Raw genomic sequence first — 23,637 nt, forward strand, 5'->3', positions numbered from 1 at the left:
CATCTCTGCCTGATAACTACCTTTATTCTTGATACTAGTTTAAAATCCAGCGAACGTAAAGAATTGCCAAAAGACTAAAACAATATTGAAAACCAACTTGCTATTTCAACCATCTAACATATCATGGAGACTCAGTGGAAATAAAAATAATGAATATATTTCTACATTTCATCTAAACCTAGAAATCAAAACAAATGTAAAAAGGTTTTTCTGTTTTGTTTTTTAACATTTTAATACCCTAACAATGTTTTTTTGAGGGCTTATTATGTGCAAGGCACCAAGATAAATTATGATCTCTGCTCCTAAGAAGCTCACAGTCTCGTGGAGAGGCTCACCTAAAAAGCTACAACCATAATATTAAGCACTATGTATTAACTTCTACAACAAAGGTACACATTGAGAGTGGAATGCAAAGAAAGTAGCACGAACTTAATTACAATTAGAAGAATAAAGGAAAGCTTAACAGGAAGTGGGGGAGTTGGGTCATACAGATGTACAGGATTTTAAGAGATGGGAGGGACAGATATTTAAGGCTGGGGGGAACCTGCAAACCAAAACATGTAGGGAAGAAAGTGCAGGCCCTGCTTAGGAGGCCATGAGTAGCCTAGTTATAAGTAGGTAGATGTGCGTGTGTGTGCGCGCATGCGAGCTTGTGGGTGGGTGATGGGTAATAGCAAATATAAGCCTCAAAAGTTAGGCTGGGGCTTCCCTGGTGGCGCAGTGGTTGGGGGTCCGTCTGCCGATGCAGGGGACGCGGGTTCATGCCCCGGTCTGGGAAGATCCCACATGCCGTGGAGCGGCTGGGCCCGTGAGCCATGGCCGCTGAGCCTGCGTGTCCGGAGCCTGTGCTCCGCAGCAGGAGAGGCCACAGCAGTTAGAGGCCCGCGTACCACACACACACACAAAAAAGTTAGGCTGGAGCTAAATTGAGGATGAGGATGAAGAAGGTAATATAATGAATTACACCTATTACTCTATACCCAGAATGTGATCCGTATTTTATATCTTATACTCTCACTTAATCCTCATAACATAATCCTATATATGGTGAATATTATTATTCCTAAATTTCTCAGATGAGGAAATTAAGGCTCAGAGTGTTAAATAACTTGCCCAAGGTCTCAGAGCTTGGTTGAGCTAGAATTACAATCCAAGTCTGAGTTTATATTTTATTCTGTAGGGACAAAAAAATTTGGTGAAGAAAACCAGATGACTAGACTAAGTTTTATCTGGATCAAAAGTGAAGTGAATGAGCTATAGTAGGCCACAAGGATCTGGGTAAGTTGTCCAGTTTATCAGTCAAACTTCGTAGGTTTCATACTGCATTACTCTAATTTTTATAACTAATAGAATAAAATTTTAAAACAAATTATCCTAAGTATTTTAAAAGTAGACCCTCTTTGCTTGCCCAGGACTAAGCATTCAAAGAGTATCATCAAGGGACTTCCCTGGTGGTCCAGTGGTTAAGAATGAGCCTTCCAATGCCGGGGACGCGGGTTCGATCCCTGGTCGGGGAGCTAAGATCCCATACGCTGCGGGGCAACTAAGCCCATGCACCACAACTACTGAGCCTGTGTGCCACAACTAGAGAGCCCATGCACTGCAACTACCGAGCCCACGCACTCTGGAGCCTGCACACAACTAGAGAGAAGCCTGAGCGTCACAACGAAGATCCCACATGCTGCGACTAAGACCCAATGCAGCCAAATAAATAATAATAATAATAATAATGAGTATCAAGACTTTATATCAGTCAGTACAAAAAGCTAATATGAAAACCTCTATCAATATCCCCACTGACTGTTGTTCTGCTATTCAAAACATCTGATTCAATGTTCAAAGTGTCTGTAAGAATGTGAAATTACACATCTCACGAAGGCAGGCCATTATTCTGGTCTACTTTTCTCTTCCAAGGTTGGAAGGATGATGTGTGTTTTGCCAACAGTCTGATAAAAGCAAACCCTATTTGACAATGTGTACCACAGGTTCTCCACTAGGAGGTAGCATTCCCCTTGTAGGCTGCATTTAACCATTAAATAATCAAAAATATCAGAGCTACCAGAGACTTCATTTTACAAATAAGGAAACTCATGATTCCATAAAGTTATTCAGTCCTTTGAGGGGAAGACCAAGACTAGCAGTACCACGGTCTCTTGACTCCCTACCCAGGGTCGCCAAAGCATTTATTTAGCATCAAAACTGCAAAGCTCTGCTGTAAAAAGTAAGCAAAAGTGAATCCCTGACTTCCAAAAGCGTACACACTCAGTGTATCTAAATCGTACCTATCTTTCCAGCCTTAACCACGAAGCCTCCTTTAACCACTGCTGTTAACACTGATTCCCTCTTCCCTAATGCCCTACAACACTTAGACTGTGTCACACAATTAACACTCAATCATATATTGTCATATTCACTTTGTTTTTGCTTTTTATCCTTTTTATCCACACTAGTTTGGATCTTGAACTCAACAGAATTAGAATGATATATACCTTGTGTAGTCCCACATGCCTGATACATGGCACACACTTGTAGCTAACCCATTAGGTCCATTCTATGCCTTTTTTAAGGAACCAACTTTCTCATAGCAGCTATGTGCTGCTGGTCCCCTGAAGCACACACTCCCTGTGTGTTAAGAGCACTCTGCATTTACTTTCACTCAGCATTCATCTTCACCAGGCACACTGCCTAGGAAAAAGTTCTCTCTACCACAGTATCTATCACTTTTCATCTGTAATGTTAGGTATTGCTTGGAAAAGCTTTCCCTGTGTATCTACGACACCTCCAAAATAACCATAAAATTACCCTTCTTAAACCATATCCAAATTTTCCATTCCTCTAATGATGATCTGAATCTAAAGAGTTCAGAGTTCTATGTAATTGTACCAAGGAAAGGTATTAAATCTGAAAGACTGCTTCTTAAAACACACATGTGAAAACAGCCTCTAGAGAATCACTAGATTCTTTCCCTTGGTGGAACACTGAGAAACTCAAGAGAGAAGCTTCTTGAGGAGAGCCAGATTCAGACAAATGACTCTGTTATCTCCACACCCCACTCCACAGCCCCTGCAAATTTTAGAAGCATAGCAATAAAAGTGGAGACCATCCAGTCTAACACAATCAAGATAATGAAGACAGTTGTACACCCAAAGGCAAGTCTACTTATACATGGGGGCATGTGAATCACAGGCTTCTTCAACGAAGGTCAAAAGGTCAACAGTGTGCCAAAATAAGTCCAGCTAATACTGCCAACCTTAGGGCTAAATGAATGAAATTAGAAAGATCCTATTTACTCTGTCATAGCCATTTGGCAGTTTCTAGAAAGGGTAGGAGAAGGGAACTAAAATCTACTGAACTGATCACCTATGTGTCAGGTGCCTTACCCATTTAACTTATGTCAAGAAAGGGATTTTGGATCAAGTATAGAAAACCAGAGTTCCTTCTTCATGAGGGCATTCAGAGAAACAGAGAAACAGAACCTTTGGAAAGCCTTCAGCTGTTGCTCCAACAAGTGCAACTGTGTTTTTGGTGTATTTGTTGGTAGCAAATGGCATACTGATAGAACCCCTAGGCAAAACATGACTTTAGTTGAGTTGAAAATGTGGACATTCAAGCAAGAGGGGACATATACAGCCCAAGAGTTAGAGGATATGTCAGACAGCTCGTTCTTGGTGGGATAATTGCCTTCATTCCCACAACTGTAAGATTAGACAGTAAGTCCCTCCAAACCGCTGTTCTAGTTCACAGACCACAAACTAAAAAGAAATGGCTCAATTCACATACTGATTCTACAAAAATGCCACCCTCTGAGGGGCAAATGCCACCCTCTGATAGGGGTGAGAGGTCCTTAAAATACAATGGAGGGAATCAAAAGTGCTTTATTTCTGAGGAAATACACATTCTTTCTCTTTAAAGAATTCAAACTACAAGACTGTGCTTCTTTACAAAATGGCAACCATTCTGCCTTCAAATAATGTCACTTTACATTTGTATCGTGTTTACATAGCAATTCACATGCATTAACTAATCCTCCATAACAATTTAGTAGGTAGTGTGGTACTCTGCCCAGCTATTTAGACAGCGATTACTACTGAATCTTACAGGACCACATGGGATTTCAGAATTATGAAGTCCGCAAATGTGAGGGAGAGCTGTGATGTGAAAAAAACATTAAAAGAAATGTGCCACCTTCCGGAATCTAAATACTGATGCTGAAGGGCCGCAATCCTCTGGAGATAAAGTCTCTCCCTTGCCTGAAGGGCCTGAAATTAAATGCCTCAAAACCTCTACATAGGCTCAGTGCTCTCTGGTAATTAACCACTCAACAAGTGCTTCTATTATCCATGTTCTTGTCACAGGCATTAGCCCAGAGACAACTAATAGCTATTTCTGAGCAAGGTTTAAGGCAGCCTAGCCACAGACTGAGAAAAGGGCTAGTCTTTGGCCTGTGTAATAACCACTTGTCCTCCTCTGTCTCAGTCTGATCTGCTTTTTGTGGGGTGGGGCAGTGGGGAGGTAGACCACCGAAGAAAGCAGTGGGAGGAGTTTCTTGGTTAAGAAAGAGAATTTAGAGTTGTGTTGTAACCATGTGCGTAAAGAAAGGCTTAGGACGTGCCAGACTTCCGAAGCAGGAAGCAGGCAAAGGAAGCACTGTGGTTTCCTTTCTGCTAGGGATTCCCCTCTTAGGTTAAGTAAAAGGTCAGGAAAGATAAAGGCCCTTTCCCAGTGTCAACAAAGTCCAAAGATGACAGAAATTCCAGGAGGTATGGGGATTCTAAAATGCCACATGGGGGGGGGGGGCGGAGTCAAGATGGCAGTGTGGGAAGGCATGGAGTCTGCGTCTCCCCAAAACTAGGGTGCCTGCAGGATGCTGGTGGGGGACCTCCGTGCCCAAGGTGACGGGAGGAAACCCCAAGCGAACTGGTAGGACGTGGGGGGACTGAGGGGAGAAGAAGTGGAGGCCAGATAGGACCAGCGCTCCTGAGGGGTGGCTGGGCGGCGGAGGGTTTCCCACGCCTGGAGGGACCCTTGGGGGCTCGGATCAGGGGGCAGCATGCTATCCCCTGCCCAATCGGCAGGAGAAGTCTGCCTGGCTCTTGGGCCGGGTCCTACCCCCTCAGAGGCCCCCTCAGGGCCACGTGGGTCCTGGGGGCATAGGAGGGAGGCCAGGGAGATCAGGAGAGGCGGGTGGGAGGGGGCCCTCTGAGATGGCCCTGCCCACTTGAGCTTGGGGACCTGCTGAGCTCCCAGGTGGGGTCCCCCACCCTCTGAGCCCCTTCTGTTCCTTGAGCCTAAGCCCCACCCCCCCCCAGGGCCTTTTCCAGTCCTAAGCATGAGTCCTAAGCATAGGTCCCGCCCACCACCCAAACCCCACCCCTGCTTAGGCCCCACCCTCCACAGCCAAGGCCTTTTCCACCTTTCTTTTTTTTTTCCTCTCCTCCTTTCTTACTACTGTGGTTCTGTTTTACCTTCTAGTTGTTGTTTCAACTATATTTTAATTTTTATATTCCTTCTAACATATCTGCTAGTTTCCTAGTCTAATTTTATTTTTTTTCTTTGTCATTGTTCTATGCACCACCACCCCCTTTTTTTGCCACTCCGCGTGGCTTGCAGGATCTTGGTTCATGAGCCAGGGGTCAGGCCAAAGCTCCTGTGGTGGGAACTCCAAGTCCGAACCACCAGACTAACAGAGAACCTCAGACCCCAGGGAATATTCATCGGAGTGAGGTCTCCCGGAGGTCCTCATCTCAGCACCAAGACCCAACACTACCCAACAGTGTACAAACTCCAGTGCTGAAAGCCTCAAGCCAAACAACCAGTAAGACAGGAACACAATCCCACTCATCAAAAAAAAAAAGAGAAGGAAACAGCAAAAAATATGTCACAGATGAATGATCAAGGTAGAAGCCTAAAAGATCAAATAAATGAAGAGGAAACAGGCAATTTACCTGAAAAAGAATTCAGAGTAATTATAGTAAAGATGATCCAGAATCTTGGAAATAGGATGGAAGCACGGATTGAGAAAATACAAGAAATGTTTAACAAAGACCTAGAAGAACTAAAGAACAAACAGAGAAGAACAACACAATAACTGAAATGAAAAATACAGTAGAAGGTATCAATAACAGAATAACTGAGGCAGAAGAACGAATAAGTGAGCTGGAAGACATAATCGTGGAAATAACTGCCAAGGGGCAGAATAAAGAAAAAAGAATGAAAAGAACTGAAGACAATCTCACAGACCTCTGGGACAACACTAAATGCACCAACATTTGAATTATAGGGGTCCCAGAAGAAGTGAAAAAGAAAGGGTCTGAGAAAATATCTGAAGAGATTATAGTGGAAAACTTCCCTAACATGGGAAAGGAAATAGTCACCAAGTCCAGGAAGCACAGAGTCCCAACCAGGATAAACCCCAGGAGAAACAGACAAAGACACATATTAATCAAGCTAACAAAAATTAAATTCAAAGAAAAAATATTAAAAGCAGCGAGGGAAAAACAAAAAATAACATACAAAGGACACCCCATAAGGTTATCAGCTGACTTTTCAGCAGAAACTCTGCAGGCCAGAACGGAGTGGCAGGATATACTTAAAGTGATGAAAGAGAAAAACCTACAACCAAGATTACTCTATCCAGCAAAGATCTCATTCAGATTCTACAGAGAAATCAAAAGCTTTTCAGACAAGCAAAAGCTAAGAGAATTCAGCATCACCAAACCATCTTTACAACAAATGCTAAAGAAACTTCTCTAGGTGGGAAACACAGAGAAGAAAAAGACCCACAAAAACAAACCAAACAAACCCACAATTAGGAAAATGGTAATAGGAATATACATATCAATAATAACCTTGAATGTAAATGGATTAAATGCCTCAGCCAAAAGACACAGACTGGCCAAATGGATACAAAAACAAGACCCATATATATGCTGTCTACAAGAGACTCACTTCAGACCTAAGGACACATACAGACTGAAAATGAAGGGGTGGAAAAAGATATTCCATGGAAATCAAAAGAAAGCTGGAGTAGCAATACTCGTATCAGATAAAATAGACTTTAAAATAAAGACTGTTACAAGAGATGAGGAAGGACACTACATAATGATCAAGGGATCAATCCCAGAAGATATAACAATTATAAATGTTTATGCACCCAACATAGGAGCACCTCAATATATAAGGCAAATGCTAACAACCATGAAAGGGGAAACTGACAGTAACACAATGATAGCAGGGGACTTTAACACCCCACTTATACCAATGGACAGATCATCCAACCAGAAAATAAATAAGGAAACACAAGCTTTAAATGACACAACAGACCAGATAGATTTAATTGATATTCATAGAACATTCCACCCAAAAGTGGCAGAATACACTTTCTTCTCAAGTGCATACAGAATATTCTCCAGGATAGATCACATCTTGGGTCACAAATCAAGCCTCGGAAAATTTAAGAAAACTGAAATCATATCAAGCATCTTTTCTGACCACAATGCCATGAGATTGGAAATCAATTACAGGAAAAAAAACTGTAAAAAACACAAATACAGGGACTTCCTGGTGGCACAGTGGCTAAGAATCCGCCCGCCAATGCAGGGGACACGGGTTCAAGCCCTGGTCCAGGAGGATCCCACATGCCGTGGAGCAATTAAGCCCGTGTGCCACAACTACTGAGCCTGTGCTCTAGAGTCTGCGAGCCACAACTACTGAGCCCTCATGCCACAACTACTGAAGCCTGCCCGTGCTCCGCAACAAGAGAAGCCACCACAATGAGAAGCCCGCACACTGCAACAAAGAGTAGCCCCTGCTCGCTGCAACTAGAAAAAGCGTGCACGGAGCAACAAAGACCCAATGCAGCCAAAAATAAATAAATAAATAAATAAATTAAAAAACCCCACAAATACACGGATGCTAAACAGTGCACTACTAAATAACCAGGAGATCACAGAAGAAATCAAAGAAGAAATCAAAAAATACATAGAAACAAATGACAATGAAAACACAACAACCCAAAACCTATGGGATGCAGCAAAAGCAGTTCTAAGAGGGAAGTTTATAGCAATTCAATCTCACCTCAAGAAACAAGAGAAATTGCAAATAAACAATCTAACTCTACACGTAAAGCAACTAGAGGAAGAAGAACAAAGAAAACCCAAAGTCAGCAGAAGGAAAGAAATCATAAAGATCAGAGTAGAAATAAATGAAATAGAAACGAAGAAAACAATAGCAAAGATCAATAAAACTGAAAGCTGGTTCTTTGAGAAGATAAGCAAAATTGATAAACCGTTAGCCAGACTCATCAAGAAAAAAAGGGAGAGGATGCAAATCAATAAAATTAGAAATGAAAAAGGAGAAATCACAACCAACACCACAGAAATACAAAGGATTATAAGAGACTACTACAAACAACCATATGCCAATAAAATGGACAACCACGAAGAAATGGACAAATTCTTGGAAAGGTGCAATTTTCCAAGACTGAACCAGGAAGAATTAGAAAATATAAACAGACCTATCACAAGCAATGAAATTGAAACTGTAATTTGTTGTTTATTTATTTATCTTTTCTTATTAGTCATCCATTTTATACACATCAGTGTATACATGTCAATCCCAATCTCCCAATTGAAACTGTAATTTAAAATCTTCCAACAAACAAAAGTCGAGGACCAGATAGCTTCACAGGCAAATCCTACCAAACATTTAGAGAAGAGCTAACACTGATCCTTCTCAAACTCTTCCAAAAAATTGCAGGGGGAGGAACACTCCCAAATCCATTCTATAAAGCCACCATCACCCTGATACCAAAACCAGAAAAAGATACCACAAAAAAAGAAAATTGGAGACCAATATCACTGATGAACAGAGATGCAAAGTTCCTGAACAAAATACTAGCAAACAGAATCCAACAACATATCAAAAGGATCATACACCATGATCGAGTGGGATTTATCCCAGGGACGCAAAGATTCTTCAATATACACAAATCAATGTGATACACCACATTAACAAATTGAGGAATAAAAACCAAATGATCATCTCAATAGATGCAGAAAAAGCTTTTGACAAAATTCAACACCAATTTATGATAAAAACTCTCCAGAAAATGGGCACAGAGGGAACCTACCTCAACATAATAAAGGCCTTATATGACAAACCCACAGCAAACATCATACTCAATGGTGAAAAACTGAAAGCATTTCCACTGAGATCAGGTACAAGACAAGGGTGTCCACTCTAGCCACTCTTAGTCAACAGTTTTGGAAATCCTAGCCACGGCAATCATAGAAGAAAAAGAAATAAAAGGAATACAGATTGGAAAAGAAGAAGTAAAACTGTCACTATTTGCAGATGACATGATACTACACATAGAAAATCCTAAAGATGCCACCAGAAAACTACTAGAACTAATCAATGAATTTGGTAAGGTTGCAGGATACAAAATTAATGCACAGAAATCTCTTGCATTTCTATACACTAACAACAAAAAATCAGAAAGAGAAATTAAGGAAACAACCCCATTTACCAACACAACAAAAAGAATAAAATACCTAGGAATAAACCTATCTAAGGAGGTGAAAGACGTGTACTCAGAAAACTATAAAACACTAATGAAAGAAATCAAAGATGACATAAACAGATGGAGAGATATACAATGTTCCTGGATTGGAAGACTCAGTATTGTGGAAATGACTATACTACTCAAAGCAACCTACAGATTCAATGCAATCCCTATCAAATTACCAGTGGCATTCTTCACAGAATTAGAAAAAAAAATTTACAGTTAATATGGAAACACACAAGACCCCAAATAGCTAAAGCAATCTTGAGAAAGAAAAACGGAGCTGGAGGAATCAGGCTCCCCAACTTCAAACTATACTACAAAGCTACAGTATTCAAGACAGTATGAACCGGTTTGCAGGGCAGAAATAGAGACACAGATATAGAGAACAAATGTATGGACACCAAGTGGGGAAAGTGGCGGGGGTGGTGGTGGTGGTGGTGTGATGAATTAGGAGATTGGGATTGACATATATACACTAATATGTATAAAATAGATAACTAATAAGAATCTGCTGTATAAAAAAAAAAAAAAAAAAAAAAAAAAAAGACAGTATGGTACTGGCACGAAAACAGAAATATAGATCAATGGTACAAGACAGAAAGCCCAGAGATAAACCCACGCACATATGGCCACCTAATTTACAACAAAGGAGGCAAGAACATACAATGGAGAAAAGACAGCCTCTTCGATAACTGGTGCTGGGAAAACGGGACAGCTACATGTAAAAGAATGAATTTACACCACTACCTAACACCATACACAAAAATAATCTCAAAATGGATTAAAGACCTAAAAGTAAGACCAGACACCATAAAACTCTTAGAGGAAAACATAGGACGAACACTCTGACATACACCACAGCAAGGTCTTTTTTTGACCCACCTCCTAGAGTAATGCAAATAAAAACAAAAATAAACAAATGGGACCTAATGAAACTTAAAAGCTTTTGCACAGCAAAGGAAACCATAAACAAGACGAAAAGACAACCCTCAGAATGGCAGAAAATATGTGCAAATGAAACAACGGACAAAGGATTAACCTCCAAAATACACAAACAGCTCATGGAGCTCAATATCAAAAACACAAACAATCCAATTAAAAAATGGGTGGAAGGGGCTTCCCTGGTGGCGCAGTGGTTGAGAATCTGCCTGCCAATGCAGGGGACACGGGTTCAAGCCCTGGTCTGGGAAGATTCCGCATGCCACGGAGCAACTGGGCCCATGAGCCACAATTACTGAGCCTGCGCGTCTGGAGCCTGTGCTCCGCAACAAGAAAGGCCGCGATAGTGAGAGGCCCGCACACCGCGACGAAGAGTGGCCGCCGCTTGCCACAGCTAGAGAAAGCCCTCGCACAGAAATGAAGACCCAACACAGCCATAAATAAATAAATAAATAAATTTAAATCATATGGGCTTCTAAGAAAACCTCTGCTTAAAAAAGAAAAGAAAAATAAATGGGTGGAAGACCTAAATAGACATTTCACCAAAGAAGACATACAGATGGCCAAGAGGCACATGAAAAGATGCTCAACATCACTATTAGAGAAATGCGAATCAAAACTACAATGGAGTATCACCTCACAACAGTCAGAATGGCCAGCATCAAAAAATCTACAAACAATAAATGCTGGAAAGGGTGTAGTAAAAAGGGTACCCTCCTGCACTGCTGGTGGGAATGTAAATTGATACAACCACTATGGCGAACAGTATGGAGGTTTTTTAAAAAACTAAAAATAGAACTACCATATGACCCAGCAATCCCACTAGTGGGCATATACCCTAAGAAAAACATAATTCAAAAAAAGACATGTACCACAATGTTCGTTGCAGCACTATTTACAATAGCCAGGACATGGAAGCAATCTAAATGTGCATCGACAGATGAATGGATAAAGAAGATGTGGCACATATATACAATGGAGTATTACTCAGCCATAAAAAGAAATGAAATTGAATTATTTGTAGTGAGGTGGATGGACCTAGAGTCTGTCATACAGTGAAGTAAATCAGAAAGAGAAAAACAAATACCGTATGCTAACACATATATAGGGAATCTAAAAAAAAAAACGGTACTAATGAATCTAGTGGCAGGGCAGGAATAAAGACGTAGACATAGAGAATGGACTTGAGGACACGGGGTGGAGAGGGAAGCTGGGGCGAAGTGAGAGTAGCATCGACATATATACACTACCGAATGTGAAACAGCTAGTGGGAAGCAGATGCATAGCACAGGAGATCAGCTCGGTGCTTTGTGATGACCTAGAGGGGTGGGATAGGGAGGGTGGGAGGGAGGCTCAAGAGGCTGGGGATGTATGCGTGCATGTGGCTGATTCACTTTGTTGTGCAACAGAGGCTAGCGCAGTATTGTGGAGCAGCTATACTCCAATAAAGATATATTAAAAAATAATAAAAAAATAAAATGCCATACGATAGTGACGTCCACATCATTCTATATGTAAACTCACAATAATACCATCTGTTTTACAGAAAAACAAGCTATGTCTAATGTCCAATCTGAGGTTGAGAATATAGCAGCAGTACTCAAAAACTGAAAATCATTTTACCTATTCTTCTACCTCATGATAATACAATATTTTTCTTAGTGTTTTATACCGTACAGCAGTGCTTTAACTTACGTTATCTTATTTAGATATAATTAGGATTCTTGGATTTTTCAGTTTAGTCTTAAGTTCATCAAACAAAGAAGCTCTTGCTTTATTTCTTTTACTTAAACTAGCCTGGATACAGCAACAAGCAAATCAAAGTCTCCACTAGGAATTGTCTTCCATTCACAACTGAATCACTTGCTCCTGTTTATTCCCTACAAACAACTCGGTCTAGTTTTGTTCAGTTGAACACACACAAGAACTAGGAGAAAAGAGGAAAGACCTGGAGAGCTGCAATCATTGTAGTACTACTTCCTGTCGTAGAACCAGCCAGTCACTTCCAACCTTCCATTTTAGGATACTTCCCTTCCAAGTTCTGACCAAAGATAGAATAACTTCTCTTGTTCCAACATTCCTAGAAAATTCTCTTATATCACTTAAAACAACTTTCCTTTGTTTATTCAGTTTACATTCTTCAAAAGCCATTTACATTTCCTGTACCCCACCTCTTCTTCATGCCTTCAGGTACTGCTGTAAAAAGACTGATCTCGGTACAAACACTCTTATCTTTCTGTAAAGATCAATCCTCCAGTCTTAAATAGTTCTTGTGGTTTTTCAAAGGTGCTCTTCATTTGAAGAACCATTTTGTGCTGCCCCCAGAGTCTCTCACAATAATTGAGATTAAAAGGGCTTGGTCTCCCTTCCCCTAATTCTATGCACACTTCTACCTCCTTACCACCCAAATAAATGCCTATTTTTATTCTCTACAATACTTCCTGTCAGCAAAACTGCTAGTCTCTTGCAGTTTTTTCTTCCATCTTGCTCTCTTTGAAAAATTTGAAATTATTTTAACTAAAAGCTACTTTTGATTATTGTGTTTCTCAAAGACAGCACAACTGTTCAAGTCTAAAACAGCACTTAATCTATGCCCTAGCTATATACATAGCTGTCAGTCTGGGAATAAAAGCCATAGGAATTTTTAAAAAAACCACTTTTCTTAACCTTGAACATTAACATAAATGAATTCCAGCTTTTAAAAATTATAAATATATATCTGGTTTCAGATGTCTCAAGAGCACTAATGGCATATGCTTGAGTTTTATCACACCAACATTTCTATGGGACCGTTGGTCCAGTCATTTGGCTGACAGCACAGCCAGAATTATTGTTCAAGGCTGTTAACACAACTTTTTATATCAAGCTGGTTATCACATGACTGCTGAGAAAACCACAGCCTCCTGGGCAAAGCACAGCCTGTTGGCCTGACTAGGTCACAGAAACCTCACAGAACAGCAAGCTACTGCCTCTACTGGCTGTTACAGCAGGACATACCTCTTCGTAATTTTTCGCCTCCACTCCATGCTTCATGTCTAGGATCACGAGTTGGTCAGGTATCCGCCCTGTTCCTGAGAAAGAAATCAAAGGATTCATTGTGCGGAATGTTTAAAATTCCGGGAAATCACCCACCCACCCTCCCTCTCCCTAAGCCCTACCCTCTCAATAGAGGGAAACAGCAAGAAACAGCAGCAACTCCTCCCCCTACTCAGCTGCAGAAAATTCCTGGCTCTGGCTAAAAATCACAAGCATTCCAGACAAAGCCTCTATCTGTGTGGGGTGCCAGAAAGTGACAAGAACATGCTGCTGGCAAACATCTCTCAGGGAGCAGGACACAAGATACTGCAGCTGGTACTACAGAGGAACAGAACAGGGGAAGAGAAAACACACAGGCTCACTGGATTAGGAAATTAAAGTCACAACAGCATACAACTGAGTGGCATATAGACCAATAGGTAGTGGGCACCAACCTAGGCTGAAAAGGCACATTTCCACATCTGAAAAGGCTGACCTGTGAAATTCTGAGAGAAGGATTACCGGGTATACGCTAAGCTTGAATTTACTTAATACAAATATGAGTACTGAAAAGTACACAGGATTTGTCTACTATTCCACTTATTTCAAACATTTTGGTCAATGTAAGGCCATTTCAATAGGTAAATAAAGTGTTACAGGACTATTCCCACAAAGCCTTTAGAAGAGCCCAAGAAGAAACTTAACAGTAAGAGTAAAATTCTCAGGGATACTTCTTACAAACAGAAAAGTCTATTTGGGATAGTAGGACCAACAGAGCAATGTTCATATTAGAAAAGATAATCTGATTCAGCTTGATCAAAAGGAATTCTACTCAGGCTTCCCTGGTGGCGCAGTGGTTGAGAGTCCGCCTGCCAATGCAGGGGACACAGGTTCATGGCCCGGTCCGGGAAGATCCCACATGCCGAGGAGCAGCTGGGCCCATGAGCCATGGCCACTGAGCCTGCGCGTCCGGAGCCTGTGCTCCGCAATGGGAGAGGCCACAACAGTGAGAGGCCCGCGTACAGAAAAAAAAAAAAAAAAGGAATTCTATTCTTACATCATCAAGTAGGAGAAAGGGAAAGATTCAAAAGAGGCCCAGAAAACTGCTCAGTCTCAATCTCCTGGAATTCACCTGATTACTTGTATAATTAAAAACTGCCTGCATGAAATTAGGAGTTTTGGGAAATACTACCAGTTAAGCATCATGGTTCCTGAGACCATAAGCCATAGAGAATGGTACTGTACCCCGAGAAACACTGGAGATTTTCTGAAATGTCAATTCAAAAATTACTCATTGAGAACTCACAAGGCGCTAGAACCGTGCTGGAGATTGCAATCTCTGCCTTCAAATAATTCTATGGGCATCTAAGACATAAATATGCATACCAGCTACAGTAAAAATGCAAAGCATATAAAACTTTAAGGAAAAAACAAAAATGGTTCAGACAATCCCAGCTATGGAGCAAAGGTTAGAAGAGGGAAGAGATTAGTTGTGGAAAGACTTCACTTGAGAGGCAGCGCCTGACGGCAGACAAAGTATCTGGACAGAAGGGAACACATGAACAAAGACTCAGCTATTGAAAGGATTGTGGCATGTTTAAAAGACAGTAAAAAAAGTTCTTTTGGATAGACCAGAAAGATCAATTTGAAAGCTTATAAGACTGGGATCAAGAAACTAAGCCAAGGACTTCCCTGGTGGCACAGTGGTTAAGAATCCGCCTGCCAATGCAGGGGACACCGGTTCGAGCCCTGGTCCGGGAAGATCCCACATGCCACGGAGCAACTAAGCCCGTGCGCCCCGACTACTGAGGCCCGCTTGCCTAGAGCCCATGCTCCACAATAAAGAGAAGCCACCACAATGAGAAGCCTGCACATGCAATAAAGGGTAGCCCCCGCCTGCTGCAACTAGAGAAAGCACGCATGCAGCAATGGAAACCCAACGCAGCCAAAAATAAATAAATACATTTATTTAAAAAAAAAAAAGAAAAAGAAACTAAGCCAAGTCACAGATACCTTCAGAGCATTAAACCAATTAGGTTGCCTGTGCTCCGCAATGGGAGAGGCCACAACAGTGAGAGGCCCGCGTACAGAAAAAAAAAAAAAAAGGAATTCTATTCTTACATCATCAAGTAGGAGAAAGGGAAAGATTCAAAAGAGGCCCAGAAAACTGCTCAGTCTCAATCTCCTGGAATTCACCTGATTACTTGTATAATTAAAAACTGCCTGCATGAAATTAGGAGTTTTGGGAAATACTACCAGTTAAGCATCATGGTTCCTGAGACCATAAGCCATAGAGAATGGTACTGTACCCCGAGAAACACTGGAGATTTTCTGAAATGTCAATTCAAAAATTACTCATTGAGAACTCACAAGGCGCTAGAACCGTGCTGGAGATTGCAATCTCTGCCTTCAAATAATTCTATGGGCATCTAAGACATAAATATGCATACCAGCTACAGTAAAAATGCAAAGCATATAAAACTTTAAGGAAAAAACAAAAATGGTTCAGACAATCCCAGCTATGGAGCAAAGGTTAGAAGAGGGAAGAGATTAGTTGTGGAAAGACTTCACTTGAGAGGCAGCGCCTGACGGCAGACAAAGTATCTGGACAGAAGGGAACACATGAACAAAGACTCAGCTATTGAAAGGATTGTGGCATGTTTAAAAGACAGTAAAAAAAGTTCTTTTGGATAGACCAGAAAGATCAATTTGAAAGCTTATAAGACTGGGATCAAGAAACTAAGCCAAGGACTTCCCTGGTGGCACAGTGGTTAAGAATCCGCCTGCCAATGCAGGGGACACCGGTTCGAGCCCTGGTCCGGGAAGATCCCACATGCCACGGAGCAACTAAGCCCGTGCGCCCCGACTACTGAGGCCCGCTTGCCTAGAGCCCATGCTCCACAATAAAGAGAAGCCACCACAATGAGAAGCCTGCACATGCAATAAAGGGTAGCCCCCGCCTGCTGCAACTAGAGAAAGCACGCATGCAGCAATGGAAACCCAACGCAGCCAAAAATAAATAAATACATTTATTTAAAAAAAAAAAAGAAAAAGAAACTAAGCCAAGTCACAGATACCTTCAGAGCATTAAACCAATTAGGTTTCCAAAACAAAAGAAAGCAAAACAAAAAGTGACACCCAGAGAGGTATCTTCTCCCAAATCTAATGTGCAATCCTGATCATAGCACTGCCCGTAAGAGATTCAATGCAAATATTTGCTTCTCTTCCTCACTTAAAAAGTTGTGAAATCCAAGCAGCTCACAGCTCCGCCTGGTCGGAATAATCAAGATATTCTCTTCCTAACAGACTCTTCTTGCTATCTCTGTTTGCCACAGCACAGCTTTAGCATTATTCAAACACGAATGAAACCACAAAACCAGAGACCATCTGAGTCCAGACCACACAATTTCTTGCACAGAACAGCCAGCCCATCCCCTTAGCTGACATCATGGCTATAAAGGGTCTCCTTTGTAAAAACACCCTTTGAAATTTCTCTCTGCCTGACAAATAGACAGTCTTTTAAAGGGGCTCCAAAGACTACAAGGTATCAGGTCTTCACATCAGAATAAACAGCTGAATAAACACAAATGAAACTAGAAATTGAGTGCTGGCTATAACGTGTGTGTGTACACATACATTTATACATATATACACACACATTTCTGAACTAGTTCCTAGGCATTTACATGCACGGCATCAGCATATAAGAAATTCAGAACAAAAGATAATCTCTGCCTTCAAAGAGTTCAAAATTGGGAATGTAAGATATATACACTAGACACTTAAACAACACAAGGCTGTGTGTGTGAGAGATATATATATTCAAATACTTAAATAAACAATCCAATCAGTAAGTGATGCACTATTCAGAGGAAGCCACACTGACCTCCTTGCTGTTTCTGAGACATGCTCAGCATCTTAAGGTGTCTGCTTTCTCTCCAAAGCCCTCATTATCATCTGACTTCTTTTTTTTAATAAATAAATAAATTTATGGCTGCATTGGGTCTTCATTGCTGCACGCGGGCTTTTCTCTAGTTGCGGCAAGCGGGGGCTACTCTGCTGTGGTGCGCAAGGCTTCTCTTATTGCGGAGCATGTGCTCTAGGCGCACAGGCTTCAGCAGTTGTGGCTCGCGGGCTCTAGAGCACAGGCTCAGTAGTTGTGGCGCGCAGGCTTAGCTGCTCCGCGGCATGTGGGAGCTTCCTGGACCAGGGCTCGAACCTGTGTCTCCCGCATTGGCAGATGGATTCTTTACCACTGCGCCACCAGGGAAGCCCCCATTTGACTTATATTTGTCTATTGTCTGCTTGCTCCAATGAAAATGTAAGCTCCACTGAGAACAGAGACTTCTGTTTTATTCACTGCTATATCCCCATCACCTAGAACAGTGATGGATGAATCAATCAATTGATTGAGATATCAAGCAGACTAGAACGGCTGAGGGATGCATTCTAAAAGAACTAAAGGTAGGGACTTCCCTTTGGTCCAGTGGGTAAGACTCCACACTCCCAATGCAGGGGGCCCGGGTTCGATCCCTGGTAGGGGAACCAGGACCCACATGCATGCCGCACCTAAGAGTCCACATGCATGCCGCACCTAAGAGTCCACATGCTGCAACTAAGAAGTCTGCATGCCACAACTAAACACGCCGCAACAAAGATCCCACGTGGGGCAACCAAGACTTGGCACAGCCGAAACAAACAAATAAATAAATATTAAAAAAGAAAAACAAAAAACCCCCAAAACTAAAGGTAAACCTATGTTCATATGGGAAGAGAGCATTCCAACAAATGAATAAATGTGACATGTTTAGAAGGCATAGCAAACCAGAATGACTGGGGCCTGATGCGCAGAGGAAGATAAGGTTGGATGGAGCAAGAGTATAAAGACTATTAAAAGCCATGATGCCTAAAATCCCTTCTAGCTTGAAAATTTCATGATTCTGTGTTTCGTTCTATACAACAGGAATATTACTGCCACTACAAAGAAGGGAAAGCTTTTGAAAAAGGACATAATGAAAGATGTGTTTTAGGAGATAAATCTGGTGGCAGTATTTGGATATATTAAAAGCAGGGATATCAGTTAGAAGGCTAATGACATGATCCATGATTTGAAAGATTAGAGTTCAGATCTGTGTGGTGGCAGATACAGGAGGTATTTTGAAAGAAGTATCAGCATAACTTGATGACAGACTGGAAAAGACAAAAGTATGTAGTTTCAAATAAGTGAGCCCAAGTAACTGGAAGGATGGTGTTAATACTGATGAGTGAGGGGAACTAATTTGAAAGAGTAGGTCATGAATACAGTCTTAGATGTCTGAGTTTTGAGGTAAGAATAGCACAACCATGTGGAAATGTCTAGAATACTGTTGAGACATCCTGGAACTGGCAGGGGTGGGGGCAGGGAGAAGGGTATCAGTCATGAAATCACTATTACATACAGTCTTTTAATTTTCTATTCTTAATCTATTATTCCATTTACTTCAGGCAAACTCCCTTAGCTTTTAGGCTAAACTGACCCACTTTAGATCAGGGGTCAATTTCTGGTTAACTGTTAAAAGCAGCTGGTTCTTTTGCTATTCCTGGGAATATGTTGGAGGTGTTGGCAAAGGTGCTTGCTTTTCTTCTAGGATCGTATGTTCTGAACATTCTATAAATGTAAAATTGCTAGGAGTCCCTTTGCCACCATACAGAGAAAGCCTGAGAATAAAGTCAAATGGAGGCAAAAAGAGGAAGCACTAAAAACAATGTAAGGTTCCAATGATACCGTTAAAACCCCAAGATACAGCCCTGCCTGAAGTCAGTACCACACTGTAGACTTCCCTGTTCAGAGAGTCACATGGTCTTTCTCTTCTTCCTCTTTAAGCCAGTTTGAGTTATGTTTTTGTGTCCTGCAGCCCCAAAGGGTCCCAAGTAATATAACAGGTATAAATGCATACAGCTTTTAGAGTCTGGTGTCCTTGAAGCTGAAGAATAGGGAGTGAAAAAGCATGTGCTTTTCCCCCAACCACTGAGCACAGAAGCCATCAGGTAATCAATCAGCCTAAAAGTTACTAAGGACTCTTGGCCTTGAGATGCACAGAAGAAGCCACAGCAAGTTATCAGGACTAGGAAATAGCAAGTGCCCTGGAGATCGAAACTGCTTCTGACGATACATTATTTGTCAGACAGACCCTACTTCTAATCCCAAAGAAAACATGTCACTAGCATATAAATGCACTATTTTCTAGCAACTATACCAAATTCAACTCTATCATTCAAGCCAAGTATATCACAGGATTCAAGAAATGCCTACTCCTGCACATGAAGAACTCTACCAATTCGCCAACTTTCACTTATATTATATGTGTGTGCACTCCAGCAAATGTAGTTTTCATTTCCTCTTCTTGCCCAGACCAAGAGAGAAAGTTCATGCTCTAACTTGCTTAGAAGATGATGCTTAATTCAGGGAAAATACTCTGATTTACTTACCCCTGCTCTCAAAACACACTTCGAACATGTCATAATCTTCAGTGGTAAAGGCAAATTTCCCCTTGGTTGCATCCTCCTTGGAGTACAGAATATGGCCAGCAGAATCTGTAATCTAAAAGTAAAAAGTAAGTAAGAACAGGCAGCAAATTACTCAGGAAGAGAACTTACAGAAATTGGAGAAATGGAAAGAAACACTGTCTATAAAAGACAGTCTAGGGCTTCCCTGGTGGTGCAGTGGTTAAGAATCCGCCTGCCAATGCAGGGGACACAGGTTTGAACCCTGGTCCAGGAAGATCCCACATGCTGCAGAGCAACTAAGCTAGTGCACCACAACTACTGAGCCTGCGCTGTAGAGCCCGCGAGCCACACTACTGAAGCCCAGGTGCCACAACTACTGAAGTCCGCGCGCCTAGAACTCATGCTCTGCAACAAGAGAAACCACGACAATGAGAAGCCCAAGCACCGCAAAGAAGAGTAGCCCCCGCTCGCCGCAACTAGAGTAAGCCCGTGCACAGCAAAGAAGACCCAACGCAGCCAAATAAATAACATAAATAAATTTATCAAAAAAAAAAAAAAAAGGACAGTCTGTTATGATCACTATGGTCCAACCATTCCCAAAGACAGGAATTGGATTAGAAAGTGAAACCCAAATACAGCAAATTTCACACAGTTGATATAGCTGATATAAAGTGGGTTTATTAGCAAAAGTTCTCTTTATAGAATGTAGATCAGTATCATTTCCTAGAAAGGGAAAATGGAAGTGGATAATTACTGAAAGAATATACAGAAAGGAGAAAGATATATAAGAACACATTTCCTGTATAAAACAAATCTTGACACACGGTTGGGGGGAGGGGTGGAGAGTGGAAATGGAGCACCTGACACAAGGAGTGAAGGAAAAGAAGGCATGCCTGGAGGAAAAATCTGGCAGAGCTATTTCTGCAGATTTTATGTGGATTATGTCAATGGCTACAAGGGGTGGGGGAAGGCAGGGGGATAAACAAGAAATTACTCCTAAAAAAGACATCTTTGGCTTCCACAAATGATAATTCCTGTCTTCCAGGTTGTTGGCTCTAGGTTTCCAAACTTAAACCGCTCCATTCCTACAGAACGACCTGTAAGCACAGACGAAGCGGCATATATTGGTAAGTGAATGGTTGCATATAAAGCAAGGGCTTGACACAGTAATATGACAGACCGGGTCTCAGGCTTCTTTTCTAGAGCACATGGTTGTCTTGGCAGAAGACACATTTCATGACCTAAGACAGGAAGCTACTTGAAATGTAGAACACAAAAATAGTGGATTCATTATATTAAACTGGACGTTCTAATGCTGTTTGTAAAACAAGATTCAATTATAGATGAGATTTTAAATATAAAAATTGAATAGTATACATATAAACCTATATATTTAAAGCACTTTAATAACACTAGTTATTTCTGAGTAGTGAGATTTCTTTATAATTTTTTTTTTTGTACAAAGGCATGTATCACTTATGGTCAGAAATAAAGTTATTTCAGTTTTGTGAAGAAAAACATAACGAAAGAATTGTTACCACTGCTAGACAAATTTGAAATGATGGGTTAATAAAAAAGGTTTTATGGCACATCTAAATTCCCTAAGAGTAACAGCAGTAATATTAACCAAGTATCTTCTGCCATGAATGATGTTCATCATTCATTAATTTGTCAAACATTTAAGATGCCTGGATCTGCACTGGTCGCTGGAGAAACAGGATGTGGAAGATAGTTCTCATCTTCGAAGGGCTTAAGAGTATAAATGCAGTGTATACTTAAGAGTATAAATGCAGAGTATCGCTGCAGTGTGGAGAGTGCGTCTGTGCCATAGCATTATGGAGGGTCACAGAGTGTATCGTGGAGGAGGTGACACAGGAGCTGAGTCATGAAGGATGAGTTGCAATCAAGGGAAGAATAGGAGTAAAGACATTCAGGGTAGAAGAGACAGCAAATATGAAGGCTTAGGTCCAGAAAAACAAAACAGAACAAAAACATGGTATCATCATAACACTAATAGCTAATATTTATTAAGCACTTACTAAATGCTGAGTACTGTGCCAAGGGCTTTATATGCATTTTTTACTTGATCTTCACTATAACCCTACAGGTAAGAAGCATTTTTTCTCCCATGTTCCACAGGAGGAAACTGAGGCACAGAGAGGTTAAGTGGCTGGAGAGATACTAGCCAGATCATGTAGAACTACAACATCATGCTAAGGAGTTTATTGCACACAAAGTGGAAAAGGCAATGAAGAATTTGAAACCAGAGTGATGCGATTCAACTTGCAGTTTAGAAAGATAAATCTGATAACACTGTGAAGACAGACTCAAGAGGGACAATACTAGAGATAAGAAGATGTGTTAGGACTCGAACCCAGTACTCCAGGTTAGAGATGATGAAGGCTTTGTGTATGGAGAGAAGGGGCCACATCTGAGGAATTCTAAAAATGGAGAAAAAAATAAATTAAAATAAATAAAATAAAAACGGAGAGCCCAGGGACTTCCCTGGTGGTCCAGTGGGTAAGACTCTGCACCCCTAATGCAGGGGGCCCGGGTTTGATCCCTGGTCGGGGAACTATATCCTGCATGCATACCGCAACGAAGATCCCGCGCGCCTCAACTAAGACCCGGCGCAAGCTAAATAAATATTTAAAAACAAACAAACAAAAAAACCGGAGAGCCCACAGGACAAGACCAAAAAGTGAATGCCCACAAAGACCAAGCAAGCAGCATAAACTGAGTCTAATGGGCCAGCACAAGTCCACGAGGTGTGGTGAACAATGTGGCAAATAGGAGACAGGCCTTTCTCAAGGGAGAAACCAATTACTACCACGGCGTGCCAGCTTTTCAGACAATCTAATTCTCCAAAAGAACCTAAACATTTTAACTGTTATTTGAAATCTCTTAGTTTTTAAATCCTCACAACCAATCCCAACATTTGAAAAACTATCTCAAGGCCAAACAAAAAATGTCTATAGGGGCTTCCCTGGTGGCGCAGTGGTTGAGAGTCCACCTGCCGATGCAGGGGACACGGGTTCGTGCCCCAGTCCGGGAGGATCCCACGTGCCACGGAGCGGCTGGGCCCGTGAGCCACGGCCACTGAGCCTGCATGTCCAGAGCCTGTGCTCCGCAACAGGAGAGGCCACAACAGTGAGAGGCCTGCGTACCGCAAAAAAAAGAAGAAAAAAGTCTATAGAACCAACTTCTGGGCCACCGATATCTGACCTCTGCATAGGACAGGAAGAAAGCTGGCTAAAATCACATGAAAGAACTGTTGGGCAGCACTGAGGTGAGAGCTGAGATCAGGGACCATGGATTTCTAGTGGCCGCACCTAGCAGCCAGGATGCAGGAGCAAAGAAAAGTATTATATGATTTAGGTCTGGGGTCTACAACTGAGTGGTTTGGAAGGATACGGGGATTAAAGAATTATGTTATAAACTTTACCTATATAGTCTTTAATCTTCACAACAATCCCAGAGAGGCCAGTCTTATTATCCCTATTTTACTGAGGCAGAAACTTAGTAACTTGTTCATTATCACAGCGCTAATAAATTGTGTATGTAGATTTGAAGACAGGGTCTAAAACCTATGCTCTTTCCACATTCCATGTTGCAGCCCCACAGCAGGA

General features: G+C 41.5%; 1 protein-coding gene across 1 annotated transcript in view; it reads right to left on the minus strand.

Moving 5' to 3' along the window:
- Positions 1 to 23,637, minus strand: part of TMED10 (transmembrane p24 trafficking protein 10) — a 42,091-nt gene that overhangs the window by 4,707 nt on the left and 13,747 nt on the right. The window contains exons 2-3 of the mRNA XM_007459749.1: positions 19,991 to 20,102; positions 13,505 to 13,578 (exon numbers count right to left, since the gene is read on the minus strand). Of these exons, the coding sequence (XP_007459811.1) occupies positions 13,505 to 13,578; positions 19,991 to 20,102 (186 nt within the window). The remainder of the gene's footprint in view (positions 1 to 13,504; positions 13,579 to 19,990; positions 20,103 to 23,637) is intronic.

This window comes from Lipotes vexillifer, unplaced genomic scaffold (assembly GCF_000442215.2).
Source record: "Lipotes vexillifer unplaced genomic scaffold, Lipotes_vexillifer_v1.1 scaffold39, whole genome shotgun sequence".
NCBI lineage: Eukaryota > Metazoa > Chordata > Mammalia > Artiodactyla > Lipotidae > Lipotes > Lipotes vexillifer.